The sequence below is a fragment of the Mytilus trossulus genome, chromosome 2 (genome assembly GCF_036588685.1).
Source record: "Mytilus trossulus isolate FHL-02 chromosome 2, PNRI_Mtr1.1.1.hap1, whole genome shotgun sequence".
Taxonomy (NCBI): domain Eukaryota; kingdom Metazoa; phylum Mollusca; class Bivalvia; order Mytilida; family Mytilidae; genus Mytilus; species Mytilus trossulus.
In genome coordinates, this window is record NC_086374.1 from 87,734,420 (window position 1) to 87,752,874 (window position 18,455).

At 30.4% G+C, this 18,455-nt stretch overlaps 1 protein-coding gene across 1 annotated transcript; it reads left to right on the forward strand.

Moving 5' to 3' along the window:
- Positions 1-175: 175 nt before the first annotated feature.
- Positions 176-16,055, forward strand: LOC134708255 (tektin-like protein 1). Its single transcript, XM_063568648.1, has 6 exons — positions 176-714; positions 6,637-6,741; positions 7,895-8,281; positions 9,718-9,813; positions 11,440-11,553; positions 12,492-16,055. The coding sequence occupies exons 1-6, from the start codon at positions 340-342 to the stop codon at positions 12,675-12,677; spliced, it is 1,263 nt and encodes a 420-aa protein (XP_063424718.1). The 5' UTR covers positions 176-339; the 3' UTR covers positions 12,678-16,055.
- Positions 16,056-18,455: the final 2,400 nt, after the last annotated feature.

Genomic DNA, 18,455 nt, shown 5'->3' on the forward strand with positions numbered 1-18,455 from the left:
TCCACTGTTCCCCTTTTGATAAAATAAATAAAACTTTGATTGTTTCTGGTTAAGGTTTCAGAAAGACCTTAAAATACTTGTATAATACATTTATCAAATTTTAGTCTAATATATTCGTTTTAAAATCCAATTTTAACGAATCAAACGCAAAATTGTTGTTCCGGAAGTCACGGAAAACCGGAAGTTGTCTTGAAGTTTGTTTCCAAGAGCAACCTTTCAAAGTGGACGACGCCATAGGATTTACAACTTCACACTTTCAATCTTTGACACTGCCTGTGGCAATATTTTGTCGTCCATAAAGTTAGCGTATGCAACAGTCCCAGATTTAACTACATAAAAATGTTAGGAACAAAAGCTGCCACAGCAATAGGACCAGAATCCTGGAGAAATTCTACTTTGAAAGGAATAAAACTTTCTAACACTATTGTCAACAAAAGTGATAAATCATGTGATGTTGGAAGGTCCCTGGACCCTTTGCCTCATCTTCGCGACACAGTTTCTCAGTTGAGTAATGATGAAATCCACAGGTACACTCGTGAGGTTAGAGCTGTTGTTGCTAAGCTCAGGGAAAGTCTTCTAGAGACAAATGAGGAAATCAAGTCACTTACAAGGGGAAGAGAAGCTATCGAAAAAGCACTTGAACACACAAGAAAAGACATTAGACTTAACAAAGACAGCCAAGAGGTCAGGATGTCAAGACCTCCAAGAGAAAAGGTAACACAAACCAGAACAGAAGAGTATTTCCCTGTTTATCTATGGGTCTTTATGGGTTATTACTGTTGTAATACTGAATTTATATTAGTTAGGGTATACACCTTATCCCTATTTGTCCGCCATTACTGGATATCACACAGGTTCCCGTAAAATTTTGACGTCACAATACAAAATATCTGACCCCGCAACATGGAGAAGTGATTGTTGTATGTGTCAAAAGTTCAAGCGGCCGGGATTAGCGATAAGGTGTATATGCTACAAATTTAGCTTATGGTGCATTTTAAGTGAATGCATTCGGTATAAGTTGGGGGTAGTTCAGTCTTATTAGAATATATAGCTCTTGAACTTTTGCATCACTTCTAACTAGTGACAAATTTGTTTTAGATCATGTAGATACTTGATTCCAATGTCAATTTTGTTACATTTTTGTATCTAGATATCTATTTAACATAGTTCTTGTATCTTTAATAAATTATAATTTACAGGGATCCTCATAGACAAATGATAGATGAACATTTAACCTTATAATTGATGGACAAACTTTCACATGACAAAACCAAATGTGTCATACATGTGCATGCATATATAATATATGATGATCAAGATCATGAAGATTATTTCATTCATCCATTTTCTTCTTCTTCTTTTTAAAGTTTCTAGAGATCCTTCAATCATTGAAGATTATTTTATTGTAACGGGTATTGAATAGATTGATATATTGTTTTTTTACATGAATGCATATATGTCATTATAGAATAACTAATATTTAAATTTGACTGTCCTGAAACATTTTGGTCAGTTAGCTAGGACATAAAAATTGGAATCATTTTTCTGAAAGTCAGATTCAAATCATCAGAAGTCACAATCCTATATCGACACATTGCAGCAACAACAAAAAGTCTTGTTGTACGTGTTTTGAGTGTTTCCCCTGAAGAGATATTTTTTTTGGTTCATTTTTTTACAGAAATAAGGCCGTTAGTTTTCTTGTTTGAATTGTTTTACATTGTCTTATTGGGCCTTTTATAGCTGACTATGCGGTATCGGGTATGGGCTTTGCTCATTGTTGAAGGCTGTATGGTGACCTATAGTTGCTAATGTTTGGGTTATTTTGGTCTTTTGTGGATAGTTGTCTCATTGGCAATCATACCACATCTTCTTTTTTATATTGAAACTTACAAAACAAAAAGCACATACACATGTATCAAGTGCCGTCTCATTGGGGTCTAAGCGTGATGCGAGATTGATGATTTTTCATAAGCATGAAAATTGAAAGTCAAATTATTGTGTCGTGAAAACGGAGAATGACAAAAAAATGAGAATTGCTTACGCACATAGTGTAAGCGGGATACAGGAATTTAACAAAACAGTAAGGGGGATCCGGGATCGGAACCCCCCCAATGAGACCCCCTATCAAGTCATGCAAAAAATATAACATAGAGTTCATGCATAAAACATCAAAGTTCCATCAAGTAGCTTGAAAAAAGTATAACAAAAAGAGATGTGAAATGATAGCCAATGAGACAACTATCCACCAGCATTCAAATGATGTGAACATAGTTTGACTATAATCCCTATCAGCAGTTATAGATCATGGTAAAAATTTCAAGAACAGAATCTACCTAAACTGTTTAGTCAGCTATAAAAAAAACCTGAGACATTAAAAGTGTGAAACAAGTCAAATGAGAAAACTAGTACTTGTCTCATTTATAACAATTCAATTTTGATAATTTATGATTTTTTTTGGTTGCTTTTTATCTATCTTTCATTGTTTAAATAAAAAGTAATCTTATAAATTGATCAATACAATGTAGCTTACCACTTCATTAATTATTGAATTATACAATTACAGAATCCGTAGCTTTCTAGTTATGACATATGTTGTCTTATTGACTTTCTACTTGAAGCATGAAATTAACCATTCTAGATAATGTTTATGATTCCCTTGTCAGTTATAGACCTTTAGAAATCGTTTATATTTTTTCTTAATGAGTGATACCATGGTAAAATTTAAACATTCTTTTTTTTCTATTAAAGCTCAACCCGCTTAACATGTTTCAAGAATAGAGTTTAGATTATGAATTGTTACTGGAGGTATTGTATGCCCTTACCAGGGGTAATAAAATATTTATTGGTCACCAGGTCTTGAAGTAAAACCAAATTGCTAAGGAAGTAATTGTTTGACTGTAAGGAATGTATATATAACTTCATGTACAAATGTTGAATTTAGAACATTAAATCCAATGTCTTTCAAGACGTGTTTGGAGGGGGCCATTTTCTCTGCACAAAAAAGAAGAACATTGTTTTCTGTTACAATCAAAGAAATTATGTACAAGTCAAACATCTTTTGATTGAAAAACAGTTAGTTATCACATACTGGCCATGGGTACATATTCATGTACATATTGTTTGAGCACAATGACGAACCCTGTACATTTTTGTTCAGCTAGTTTTATGTTTGATTACCTAAAAATTAGCAAAATAATATTATCAATGTTCTACATAATATAACAATTTATTTACCCAAAGAGGATTGGAAATTAAACATGACCAATTATGCTGGAATGGTGCATGTATGTGCCACTAGTCAAACAGAGATGTCTCAACCAGAGTTTTTTTTATGTTAAAAAGTTCATTTTTAATTTGTGATGCAGGGAAAAGAGAACTGTGGGGTATGGGCTTTGCTCATTGTTGAAGGCTGTACTGTATGGTGACCTATAGTTGTTAATGTTTGTGTCATTTTAGTCTTTTGTGGATACATGTAGTTGTCTCATTGGCAATCATACCACATCTTCTTTTTTATATTTACTAGTTTCTTAAATTTTTTCTGAAAAGTTTGATAACTGGAAAAAAACTTTTAAAATTTATCTTAATTACAAAAAATAACCGCTATTTAGATAAAGGGTGTAAATAACCTTGTAAATTTTATTGATTATTAACAGCTCCTTGCCATCTTTGTAGTTGAAGAAATAAAATGAGATGTGTGGTATAACTGATTTGGTCTTGTATTTGTTCCTCAATAAAACAAATCTAACTACACAGATAACAGTTTGTATTATAAATGTAAGATTTCGAAAATTTTCATTTTAAAGAAATCATTAAACTTCTGTAAGCCCTTTTAAATGAATACACAAGCAATATTATTGAGGAGGGAATTACTTTTGATATGGGTTAAAGCAATCAGTTCCATTTATTAATTTTGAAAATTATTTATACAAAAGCAAATTTTGGTGACATTAGAAATTGTTTTTAGGTTAGAAAAAGAGAGGATCTTTTAATATTTTTTGTAAGATATCTAATGTATCAGTATTTCAGGATACTAAAACTAAGAGACATCATCTGTATAAAAAAATGTACATATCTGCACTCGATCAAGGTACACTTGTATTTTAAAAATATCAATATATCAAAGACTATATTTAAATATACTGTTTTAGTTAACAGTGTGTTTTTAGTAATTTGATACATATAATTTTTTTTTATAGTTTTAAAGAAATTGTGTACTGAAACAGGTGTGACTATTTAAAAATAAGATGATGTGTTACATTTGTACATACAATGTAGCTCTGTTTCAGCTGTGAATGACCCACACAGATCTTTTTATTGGATATAAGTTTTTAACAACTATAGCTCCTGTGTGATAGAAATATAATAGGCTTTAAATGGAACATATATTTTTTGACTGGGTTCCAAAATGTTAAAGTTGAGAAGGGTTCTTGTTGCTATTATTTTTGTTATTCTTTTTATGTGTTAATTGATAGTAGTTGGGTAATATTAAATATCTTATGTCATTTTTGTATTTTAAGGTGGCATGTGTATTTTATTGCATTCATATATGAGTTGTTGAACTTAGCAGGGGAATATACTTGTAAACATTGAATGAAAATGCTTATTGGATTTTTGTTTAATAAAGTGGAAGTTTTATTTATTTAAACAAACTGTTAAAGTTGAGAAGATAAAATCAAGATGAATCTTGTCATTGGAGTTATGTCTTTATACATGAAGACCTGTTTTTTTCTCTCGATATTTCTTGAAAATTGATAATCTGTATATTTTGAAATGAGTTTTATAACCATTTATTGAATTTAGATCAGAAAATATGTAAATGTCATGGGCTATCTTAAATCTCTGTTTTTTGAGCTATAAGCCAAAAACTGTATTTTACCCTTAAGTTCTATTTTTAGCCGTGGCGGCCATCTTGGTCGGTATGCCCGGTCACCAGACACAATTTTTAAACTAAATACCTCAATGATGATTGTGGCCAGACATGTACATGTGGTCCGAGAACACAATTAGTTCGTAGTGCATTTCTTTTAGAACATAAATGAAAATAAAAAAAATCCCACCTGCGCTTTCTCAAAAAACTTTTTACAGTGTGTTGTACTACTTTTGGGACAAATTATATCAAAATTATAGAAAACTTCATCGGCTTGAACTCAAAATATGGACAATTCTATGTTTTAGGGCGTCTTGAAATGTTTTGACAGCTTCCGAAGTGCTAATTTTTACCTTTTTCAGCTGGACCAAATCACTACTTTCCTTTAAAATTCTGGACCCAAATTTTTTTACAGTGTAATTTCACCCCTCTACTTGGAATTTGAGGCATTAAACATGGAGAAATAAATTTGGAAGGGGTATAAAAATTAATGGCAAGTAACCCACTGTCAACACTAGGGACTATGTTCGTGAACAACGAAAATCAAGGGACGACAATTGTGGTCTCAGACCTAATATATAACAAATGGAGAGAAGTTTTGTTCAAATTTTAGAATTTATACTTGTAGTTCGTTTATTATTTTACAAAAGTTTCTACAGACTGTACATTGCAAACCTTAGGTAGACGGGGTTAGTTCATATTTAATTTGGTTTCTCTTCCACTATATTAGAAATTCAAAGCCAATATTCACAGCATCCTTCAAGTTGGATATATTTCATGTCAGTTGTTTTGTTAAAAAGCTTGCAGTGGAAAATTAAAAGGATACAATATTAGTTAGGACTGTAGAGCACCATTGCTTTATTGCTAAATCACATGTAGAATATGGATTTTCAGTTGTTTGTAACACTGACACTTAATTAGAAAACCAATATATTATAATATTAAACGAAAGTCTTTAAACATTTCACAAGTAAAACTGGTATTATATAGAATGTAATATAGAACTTATCTCCATTAATTAAAGAAATATTGAATTTTGACACCAAATATTTACAACCATTTTACCCCTAATTTAAATGGCTATACAACAAAGACGAGGTTTGGTTACCTATTGATGAAAGTACAAAGTAATCTTTATACATATACCACCTTTTACCTTTTAGGAGAAATTTTTAAGTTACTTTAATTCAATACACATTCCATTCAAGTTCATCTGTAACTTTATACAAATGCACACTTAATATGAAACTGACTTATATTTTATGATTTAATGTCAATTCAGAAGTTTTATTGTGTTCTAATACTGTCATGAACTTCTGATAGATTTGCTGTCTTATTGAGGATGATTTTAAACCTAACAAAAAAGTCTGAGTTTTTTGGCAAATATCAATTCTGAGCATTTTAAATCTGTGTCTGTTTATAGAAAGTTGTCTCGTCATACACTGCAAATGCAATAGTCATATGGTCATTGAGTTGGTATGTCCGATCTTTCAGCTGAAATGAAGAATTGTGACAATGATTACCATTTTATAGCTGACTATGCGGTATGGGCTTTGCTCATTGTTGAAGGCCGTACGGTGACCTAAATGTTTGTGTCATTTTGGTCTTTTGTGGATAGTTGTATCATTGGCAATCATACCACATCTTCTTTTTTATATGTACTTTATTAGCTTTTAAAAAACATACTAAATCTGAAGAATGAGGTTTTTAACGAAGCCTATTTATTCAGTAGACATGTCTAGAACCAAATCATTTCTTTTTTATTTCAGGGACATGATGGTGCAGATGATTTATTAAATGCAGAAAAAGCACATTTAATCAACTGTAAAAAGGCATTAGAAGCTCAGCTGAGATCTGTTCAGCAACAATTATTAGTAAGTAAACAGTCAAACCTGCTAAAAAGTTCACTTCTATAAAGCATTCACCTGTCTTGTCTGGTCACCCTCTTCTTTTCTCACTGTAATACCTAGGCTATGTATTTTGACCCTAAAGGTAACATTTTTTTTACAAGGTCAGCTTTACTTGGCCTTTATATTCAAATTTTAATTTACCTATAAATTTCTAAGTAAATTGTTTCTTCGATTGATTCCAATTATTTGAAAAGGAAAATAATTGCTACTTATAACCAACAACTGGCCCTGTCTAAACAAAAAGAAAGTGGCATGAACATGGTGTGATAATGTATTGTAAATAAGAATTATAATTAATATGCATATAATAATTTCTAAATTTACTGTGTTATTGACTTTATTCCATGCTGCTTTAAAAATTTTGTGTCAGTGGATTTGATCAGAATTAAAGAATTTCTTACTACTCTTATCATAATATTTCTCTTTTGACATTTCTTGAAACTTCTTCTGGATTTGATAAGCTATAGCTACAGAATTTCTGATATACTTTCATCTTAGAATACCTTTCTTTTGACATTTCTTGAGCTGTTTCTGGATTTGCCAAGCTTCTTATATACGTTCATCATTAGATATCTTTCTTTTGACATGTAACTAATAGATTATTACAGGAAATGTTTATCTAAGGTAAGTCACTAATACATGGTAGAAACAAGTTCTAAAACTGAACAAGGAAATGGAGAGTTATCTCCCATCACTATATGATAATACTATCTTAGTTTCATTTTGAAAGATATTGTTGATATACTTATTCTGTCATTACTTAGAGTTTAGTAAACATGACCCATTTAGTAGAAAATAAGTGTATCACTTAAACTGTGATTTCATTATACTGGCCTGAGGCAAACATCCAAAGTATTTGGAACCAAAATAAATGGTACACTCAAAAATAATTTCATCACCTTCAATCATGACAAGCTCTCTTATTTTTATTCAAAGATAATGATGCCATATAATATTCATATATTTAAAGGACTGTATAACATTTTTGAGAAAGTATTAGAATTAAATATTTTGTGTTATTTAGAAGAAAAATAATGAATATATATGATTGTGTAGATCATTTCTCGTGTATTTGATTTTTATTTGCTTATTATTAAATTTTCATTTTATTTTTTAGGTATTAGATGCTGCCAGAAAACGTTTATTTGGTGTCTTACAAGAGAGGTCCCGTGTCCTTGACCTCCTTAACCACTCATTGTCCTCCATCACAAATGTCAACAGTGCGATGTCCAACATGTCCAGCTCAGGTATGCGTCGTAGTAAGAGTGTCCAAGATGGCCGATATTCACGTATGAATTATTCAAATTTACCTGATCCTTTGGGTCCATTTACACCTGAAGCTGATCAGGCATTGGCTGATGCTGACGATGCAAGGGCTAGATCTGCCTACCTTAGGCGGGAGCTGAGAGAAGCCATTGATAGAACTGATAAACTACAGAAGGCTGCACACAAGTCTGTAAACGATGGTTTAACACAGAAATTATCAGAGACTGTCACACTCAAGGTACATTATCATTATTCACATGAAACATTTTTGCAGATAGGTAAACAATTCACATGTACATATATATACAATGTATACATGCATCATATTTTGCATCTTATAATTTCGTCTTAATTGCTTTATGTATGGTGCCCTCTCCATGTAGGTCTGGTCAATTTATTTGTTGGGTTGCTGTTTTGTTGATGTTTACTCCACATCCCCTTTTATTGTATGTTAAAATGATATCACATGACATAATTGGCTGGTTTAAATAGGAAGAGTTAGTGGTTGCCAAGTAATTGTTTCATACTAACATCTCTGACTGCAATTGCTCTCGTTTATGTAGAAATTTTGTAAGGAATTATATTCATATAAATCTTTCAACAAAGTACTTTAAAACTTGATTTTTGTCTAAAATAAATAACCACCAGCTGAAGATTACATAACTCAAATAAACGTTATAAGTGTTATTTATGATTAGGTACTTTTCCATCACGAACAATTACTTCACAATATTATATAACTGTAATATAAAGACATAATTATGACATAGAAAAATAATGAGATATGGTATGATTGCCAATGATACAACTCTCCATAAAGAGCAACAAAAGGTCTCAGTATAACATTCAACAATATAGAAAACCAATATACTTAACAGAAAGGTATAAAAAGCCCTGGTATGATAAAATGTGAAATAATTCAAAAGAGAATGTATTCATGTTTTTAATTTAATTATTAAATGGTTGTATGCATTTTCGTCTCGTTGATCAGTCTTTAAATCATTTAAAAAATATTTAAAAGGCTATGGCTGAGTGAAAAAGATTATTTAGTTTTTCATTTAAAATTACTCATAATTATAGGTAAATGTAATTTAAAAAAAAAAATATATATTACTGCAATTATGTAATATATTTGCATTATATGATGATTTTAACCAGTCTGTTCCTGCTCATTTAATGTCACCTTAGTTTCCCTTCTTTTTTGCTGGATCCTGTTATATTTTGATGTGTTCGATTATCAGAAAAATTAAAATGGGATATTATATAAATTTATGTACAATTAATTTTTTTCACTTGTTAATTTAAGTCAAATTATTTCCTGTTCCTCTTCAGATCCTCTTCAATTTTGAAATGGAAGGTATCCACTCAACATAACAACAGATATATTTTAGAATAAGAAAAGTCAGAAATGGGGAACCTTTTTTGGGAGGTTGTGAACAAACAAAAATAACCCTATCTATTATCTGTGCAATCTATTTATCTTTTGTCATAAAATATTTTTCATGCAGTAAAAATTTGTTCCCAGAAAACAAATATGGATAGAAAAATATACAGTTTTGAAATTCTCAACAGAAATCACAAAATGGAGTTAAAGTTATTGATAAGTATTGATTGAATATGTTATAAAAATGTTTAATATATATGGTGCCTATCAATTGTATATTAATATTGCAGCAACATCTTGGTGTGAGCTTTGGAGAGAATCGTCATGGTATGCACAGAGCACAGAGATGGTACGATGCCACCGATAAGGCTAGGAGTTATACACTGGTATGTATTATAATCAACTTTAAACTCCATAGTCATTTTTTCTTGAAAATACAAATAAGTTTAGAAATGAAAATAATATTTTATGAATTATATGCATTAAACGCACTTTCTGGATTAACCTTTATCAGGAACAAGCAACTCCAAAAGTTTGAAAGCTGAGGATGTACATATATAAGTATTTGATAACTTAAGGATCTACATACCTAAAATTCATTTCACCTAAGTTCAGCTATGTCTGAGGTAGTGGGAAACTTTGTTTCTCATCTTTAATAATTTCATTTTTTTTTAATTGAGAATTTTAAGAAAGGATGCTAACAATCATGTCAGTACTGTGTTGACCTTTTGCAAAAGACAAAAAAGTTTAAAGATTTGTCGAAAAAAAAAATGTCTGCTTGATTGTAGGTTTACTGACGTTCCTACTTGTTTTTTAAACTTTATTATCCTCATGTTTTGAAAGCTGTGATAAAAACAAAAATTGCAAATATATTGTCCAATATTGTATGCAAATTTAGGACCAAGGCTTATCTTAAAAAGTTTTGAAACAATTGCACAAAATACAATATTCTTAAATTAACAAATCTATAATATGTAGTTTATAAGGAATGTTACGTATTTTTTAATCAACAGGAAAATAAACTCTTGATGAATATAATAAAGGTTCTTACGTTACAGAGGGCCCTCATGGGGTTTTTGATTATGTGATTACTTGGCCGTTTTTTTAATGATTATTTGATTATTAAGCCAAATATTTCATGATTATTTGATTACCTAGGACTGTATTTTTAGTTTATGATTATTTGATTACTAAAGATAAGCAAATATTTAATGATTATGTGATTATATTGGCAAAAAAATGGTGATTATGTGATTACTAGGACCCCCTCTCCCCCCCACCCCCCCCCCCCCCCCCCCCCCCATGAGGGGCCTCATTACAACTGTATTTGATATGTTAATTTGTTTATCAATCTGTTTATTTATGTTGTTAATTTGTTTATCAATCTGTTTATTTATGTTGTTAATGTTTGTAAGAATCAGGTGGTATTCGCTTCAATCATAAAAGATGAAAAACTTGTTAAAATATGTTTTTTTATAAATTTTACCCACATGACCATAAACATAGTCCATCTAAGTAAAGTTAGAAAGGTGGTTTAGCCCTGTGAATAATAAAGTTAATAAAATTACTTGGTGTTTTTTTATTCATACTGTGTTTAAAATTTTTAAAAAGTATCATTTAACATTTTACAATATTTACTGCTTTTAAATGTGATTTGTTTGTAAAGTTTTGTCCAGTTACTGCCTGATTCTTACAAATGTATTTCATATTGTTTATGTTATATCATTGTTTCATTTGTAATTAGATGTTATTACATTTAGAACATATTAATATTTATGATATTAAATTTTTAAGCAATTACTGTCTCACCAGAAATTTGTCAGTACAAATGTACTAACTTTGAAATGTTACATTATCAATATCAGATCACTACATCTTGTGAAACAGACAGATAATTTTACAAATATAATGTTTCCATCATCAAGTTGCTCACTTCTGTTTTGTTTGCTGTAACTAAAAGTATATGGTTACCTTTTAAAAAGTTTTAACATTTATATCATTCCATTATTTAGGGTCCAGTTGCTAGTTCAGACTTATCAACAAGAGAAAGATTAGACCGTCCAATGGTCAAAGTATTCCAGAGACATCCTGGCACACAGCTACCAGAAGCACAGGAAATTATAAGGGTGAGTTAACATGTAACATGTGTGTAACATCCTGGTTGGTCTAAGCAGTTCAGCTACATTGATCACTAGACTTTCATCACTCAGGTTGTGAGTTTGAACCCACTTGTGGCAAGGTGTGTTTTAATTCAAATCCTAAATGCCTAGAATTGCCTAAATTCCTGTTGAAGGTCGTGGGTGGTTCTGCTGTGTTACTCCTTCTACCTCTACCAACAAAATATGTCCGTCATGATACATGTGCATAGTCAAGAGAACTACTGAAAGTGGCCAATATTAACCAAGAATCAATCAATCAATCAATCTTAATTCTACAGGCACAAATTCAATTTCTTATGTTCAAAATGCTTGTTCTTTGTTAAAACACTTGCTTTCCATTTACGAACTAATCAAAGTAACATACAGCTACTAGTAAATAGTATGCCAGTGATGCACTATGATTTTGTCCAAGTCATTTAACACAAGTTACAGTTACTGGTTTAATTGCCATGAACAAGTATGTCAATATATGATTGCCAATAAGACATTTTCACAAGGGACAAATGACATATGATAGAAACAGTAATACTGTAAATTCAGAAATTAATGCGAGGTTTTTATTATTGCGAAAAATGCGACTGAGTTGTAAACGCAATAATTTAAACTCGCATTTTGAAATATTTTATATGAATTTAACAGAATTTTTCTCAAAAAAATCGTAAAAATTAAAATCGCATTTAAGTCTAAAATGACAAAATCGCAATAATAAATGCACGCAATAATTTCTGAATTTACAGTAGGTAACTGAACTGCCTTCATCAATGAGTAAAACCCATACCGCATAGTCAGCAATATATAGACCCTGAAATGACAATTGTAAAAGACTTCAAACAAGAAAACTAACTTTCTGACTTGTGTAAAGAAACATTGAACTTGGACAATAGTTTATTGTTTATCTTTTTCAGGGAGGTGATGGATTACTTCAGTCACTCACAGCTACCAGTAGAAATATTGGTCTTCTAAGACTAACACAGCTGAAATTACGTAATGATATAAAGAGTAAGAGTGCTGCTGCTGGCATCGATGGAAGTATTATTAGATTGAGACGAAGCAAAAGTAATCATAGATGGACACTTGGAGAGGCATTCTAGTGCAAAAACTGTTTCATTTTGTTATAGAACTTTTAAATGCTAAATATTTGCTTCAAATATTATAAACACTATTTTTATGCATGATGCGTTTGTTGTTATGAAATCAAAATTTTAGTAATTGTTATTTTTTAATATGATTCCGTCCAAGTACTAATTATGATATACTGTGAGTTCATTATTGATCAGAAGCTACTAGTATTAAATGTCATGAATGATATTGGTAAAGAGATATAACATGAATTTATTTTTTTCAACAAAATACAAAAACCTTAAGTTATAGGATTTTAAGTTGAGGATATATTTCAAAGCCACCAAATTTAAGTATCCATGAAAATACAAATTTTTCATCATTCACTAAAATTGGTAACCATGAAAATTAATGAATTCACAGTTTATGGACAGATATTTTAGTTTATAAATGTGTATTTGAAGACATTTAATATTTAAAGAGTTTTGTTAAATGTTTGTAGTAAGAGCACAGTTTGAATTTTTTCTGGCAACTTTTCATTATAACTTACAATGTTCATTTTTTTCTTTGATAAATCTCTTAATTATGTGTAATGAAAATACTTAATACACACAATATGATAACTGTTTGTTTTGTTTCAAGAAGGGTGAACATTATGTCGACATGAATTTTAACACGGGGATCAGGGACTAAGTATGAAGTATTATTTTTCTATCATTTGAAGCATGATAACATTTAGCACGTCATTACATCAGTATTCTTCATCTTATAAAACCATTTTGCTCAAAAACTTATGCTGGTTATCTTGAAGTCAAGTTTTTGTCACATGTTGGAATTTCTCTGCTTAATCTTAGATTTTATTAACTGTATTATATATATAATGATAAGTGTTTCACCATTCCAGTCTTTATTGAAGAAATTGTGAGAGGTTTGACAATTTAGTGTAATTTTGATATTGTCAGATATGGTATGATCTTGATCTACGGTTAAATTTTGGGTTTTGAAAGAAATCTGAAAGAACAATACAGATGTGATTAATCCAATATGTGACAGAAAAGTATATAGCTTGTTGGTCGTTGTTTATTGTTGCTGTGATAAAATGTATATTTGTTACAGTATTTTATTTGTTTTGTTATTTGTTAGTTTTTACATGTTTTTACGTAGATAAACTGCTGATTATTTTTTGTAATTAGCTGACTTAAGAACAGTATTCCTGGAAGAAAACCATCTGTGTGTTAGCTGTGGTCTGTTTTACATTCCTTTATTGTAATACTTTCTGACTGTCTGTGATATTTTTTCTTTTTAAATCTTGTGCTGTAATTTTGTGTCATGGTTTATATCAGCACAACTTAGAACAGTATTTGTTTTCTGTTGAACAGGCATACTGTGTCATGGTTTATGTCAACACACATTAGAACAGTATTTTTTTCTGTTGAGCAGGCATTGTGTGTCATGGTTTATATTAGCATACCTTAGAACAGTATTTATCTTATTTGTATTGTGTCATGGTTTTTATCAGCACACCTTAGAACAGTATTTATCTTCTGTTGAGCAGTTGTATTTTGTCATGGTTTAAAACAACACACCTTAGGACAGTATTATTCAAATGATTCTACCGGTACATAAATATCCACTTCAGCATTAGTCATATACTTCTTATTTTTCCAACAAACCTAACGAATTATTAAAGCTTTTTTAAATATTTACAAGCATTATATATATATATATGTTCATATTGAAACAAACATTATTATTGCTTTAGTAATTATGATTAGCTTTATACACGCTTTGCATACATGATATAATAATTATGCACCTTTTACATTTAATTGTCATTTAATAAAATATAACAAAACAAACATTTTTTTGATAACAAGATTCATATTGTTTTGGCACCTTATTATCAGTAAAATATCAAAACCTTCAAAAATTAAATCTTTCAAAAATATTATTAAAAATCAAATACATCTGTAAAATTAATATCTCATATTACTTTTTAATTCAAAAGTTTTTTACTTTTTTTCGAATAAAGGAGGGAAATATTAACAACTAAAGTCTTGTAGGTAACTTGGGTAGGTAAAGAGAGAATTTTGAACTGTTGTTAGTAGCTGGTATATATAGATATAGAAGGCCTGAGAAAACCCATTGTAAGAAACTACAGAAGATTTAGAGGGGACTTGAGAGACAGACCCCCCTTAAATGAGTTTAAAAGAAAAATAACATTGTTTTCAATTAAATATATATGCAAGTTCTGAATTGTTAACTATACATTTATGTACTATATAGACCTTTGAAGTATAACCAAGTGAAAAACTGATTTACACAATTTGTTATTAGATAAGAGATAAGTAATCTGCTCAATTCCTTTTATTGAACAATAATATTAGTTATTAAAGTTATAGTTTTAGGGAATTATTAAAGACTTAATGTCTCTCCTTATTGATAAGCAAAAGTTAAATTGTAACATGAAGATTTTAAACAGGGTAGATAACTTAAAAACTGCAGCCTTCTGTCTTGCCTAATTGGAATGCTTGATTTTAATAGATGCTTTCATAATGATAAATAATAATCTGGTTACATATAAATTAAATAAAATATTTATATTAGCTGATTTAAATATTGGAGCAGTGTATTGAGACCTTTGAAAATATATATTTTATTATTCTTATATTTCCCCCCAGTGACCCCACTTAGAATCTCAGAAATAATCAAAAGAAATACATCTTTACATGTAGTTTAAAGAAACAGTTTTTTTGTCAGTATAGGAAATGTTATACTGGGCATTGTTTATTTAGTAGTGAAGACATGTACAGTTTTTATGGCTCAGTATATAATGTTCGACTGTAGGTTCTGAAACAAAAATTGTTTTGATGTTTCTATTTATATTACAAATCCAGAATTTCATGAAATATGTCTTTATACAAGGACTGGTGGTGAAGGATAAAGATTCAAATTGTAAAAATTGCAAAAATACCTAACTTTTGGCTGTTAGATAATTTTATGCATAGATGTGAAAGTGTCTGAATTTAAAGAGCAAATATCAAATTCCAGTTTATGTTAATCTTATGCAAAATGGTTTGAGTAAATAATTAGATGACATGTATGAAACAGTAGAAATCAACAATCAGTTTGTTTCTGACCTGTTGAGAATTTGATAGTCTAATCCTGAATATTATACAATTGTTTCAGAAACTATTTCCTTCTAAGATGTTGAGTATTTTGATAGCCTAATCCTGAACCTTATACAATTGTTTCAGAACCTATAGTCCATTGCTAGATTATTGATCAGTATTAGTTTGTCTTTCATTGTCTTGTATGTTCACCAGATCTGTTGTTTGAGATAGATATTTTATGCACACAAATATTGTTATCATGAGTGCTAAATAAAAAATAAAGCATCAACCACTGTTTTAATAGTGTTATAGTTTTATTTCGCCTGTTTACACAGCTGGTAGATAGTTTCGCTCTTGGCTTCACTTATAAAATTCCATCTGCTGTCACTTTTGCCACTTGTTATTTTTTTCCATTGCAGCTTGCACTGTAAAAGCCTAACGGTTTTCCAGCATCTACAGATTTTGTGGAATTTTTTAATGAAATTTCAGCAAAATTTCTCTGGTACAAAATGTTTAAAACACAGGATGTCTGGTTTAATTATTTATAATAAAAAAACTACTAACATTTTTTTTTTTTAATTACTTCTGCAAAGAAGTTGGTTCACTTAATGCATTATTTGTCAAAATTTATGAAAGTTTTTTGCAACATTATCAGTGGAAGTGGCTCTCTCCCACATATTTTTGCTGAAATATTTCTTATATACCATGTTATCGCTATTTTGTGCATTTTTCCTTTTATCCTTTTTTGTGATAATTTTCATATCATGCTTCTCGCTTGAGATGGAAAAAATATCGCTAGAAACTAAGGAGACCACGTGGCGTCTCTAACGAAATTGACATTGAAATTGACAACGTCGTCATAGGTAAAATAGCGATAAACAGATTATCATTGGTCATCTCAACTCGATTGCTTTTCTCACTTTCGCTGTACCAGCTCAAGCGAGAAAATCAATCTCGTTGAGATAATCAACGATAATCTATAATTCTTGAATTTTCCACCAAAATTTAATTGGGGGGAAAAGGGTGGCAGGATATATAAAATCATTATACAAGGCTGAAAAAGTAGAAAAATTACTTGAAAAATGGTATTTCATGAAATCTTGTCTATTTCAAGCTATTGTATTTATAAATTATTATGTATGAAGCAGATGTACAAACGTTGTGATCATTTTCAACAATAATAGGTTGGATAATTCATTCATACTAGATTGACAACTGAAGTCTGACAAACTTCATAGTGTATTACAAGCTGTCAATCTTTTTGATTCTCTTATTATTTCAGGTTCCTTTAAAATTATTCATATGAAATATCATGACTGTGAAAACTGTTTATAATATATGAAACTCACCTGTAGAAACAGTTGAATGATATTCATTTTTCATACATATATAAATACAAATCTCCTTTGAATTAAAGTACTCCCGATTTTTAGGCTTAAATCATTAATCCTTAGTAGATGGCTGTTCAGTAATACTTTAATCTTGGTTAATATTAAATTATTTTTTATTGAAGTTGGATAATCAGTACAGAATATGACTAATGATTTCATGCCTTTTGAAAGCCACATTATGAAATGCAAAGTAACAAAATTTGTGAAAACCTACCAGACTGGAACTAATCTTTAGACACAAGTTTGTGCATGAAACTCTGTACAAAGAACTGATATGTGAATCCTTGTTTAATTATTGATCATTTAAACAGTTGAAGTAAACTGCCTGTACATTTGGACCATTGATTGAATTGAAACATAACTTAGTAGATATTTTCAGTTTTATAGGATCTATCTTTGTAATTTTATTGTGAGGCTAATTTTCAGTAGGAACCATTCATCCGAATGCATGAAATACAAGTAGAACAGATTTTTGTTGCCAAAAGCTATTTATTACAGTAATGAAAAATTATTTCATCAGTACTACATTGACTTTCAACGAAGAGTGATGAAAGATACCAAGGGACAGTCAAACTCATAAATCAAAAACAAACTGACGCCATGGCTAAAAATGAAAAAGACAAACAGAAAAACAATAGAACACATGACACAACATAGAAAACTAAAGAATAAACAACACGAACCCCACCAAAAACTAGGGGTGATCTCATGTGCTCCAGAAGGGTAAGCAGATCCTGCTCCACATGTGGCACCCGTCGTGTTGCTTATGTGATTACAAATCCGGTAAATAGTCTAATTCAGTAGGTCACATTCATGAAAGGGAAGGGGATTGTAGTTACGACGTAAGGAACATATCCGATATCATTTGTGAAACGGTTATTCCATAACGGTCAACCAACTCGTTATGGCGTCCGTAAAATTTACGAAGGGATGATTTCAACTTCACCATTTGGAACTCTTGGTTTAATAGCTTCTCTTTTGTCGTGAAGTTTTGTCAACCGACCCTCATTGTCAATTTCTAGATGTAAGTCAAGATATGAAGCCAACTTTACTGTATCTGTAGTATCCTTTATCTGTATTTCGATGGGATAGATGCCTTCCAAATAGTCACCAAATGTTGAATTGTTTAGTGAAAGAACATCATCTATATAGCGGAAAGTAGAGTTAAAGGATATTGCTAACTTCTTACCTTTCTTCCTATGAAGTTCCTACATGAAGTCAGCCTCATAATAATAAAGTTACAAGTCATCCAGTAGAGGGGCACAGTTTGTTCCTATTGGAATGCTGACAGTCTGTTGAAAAACAC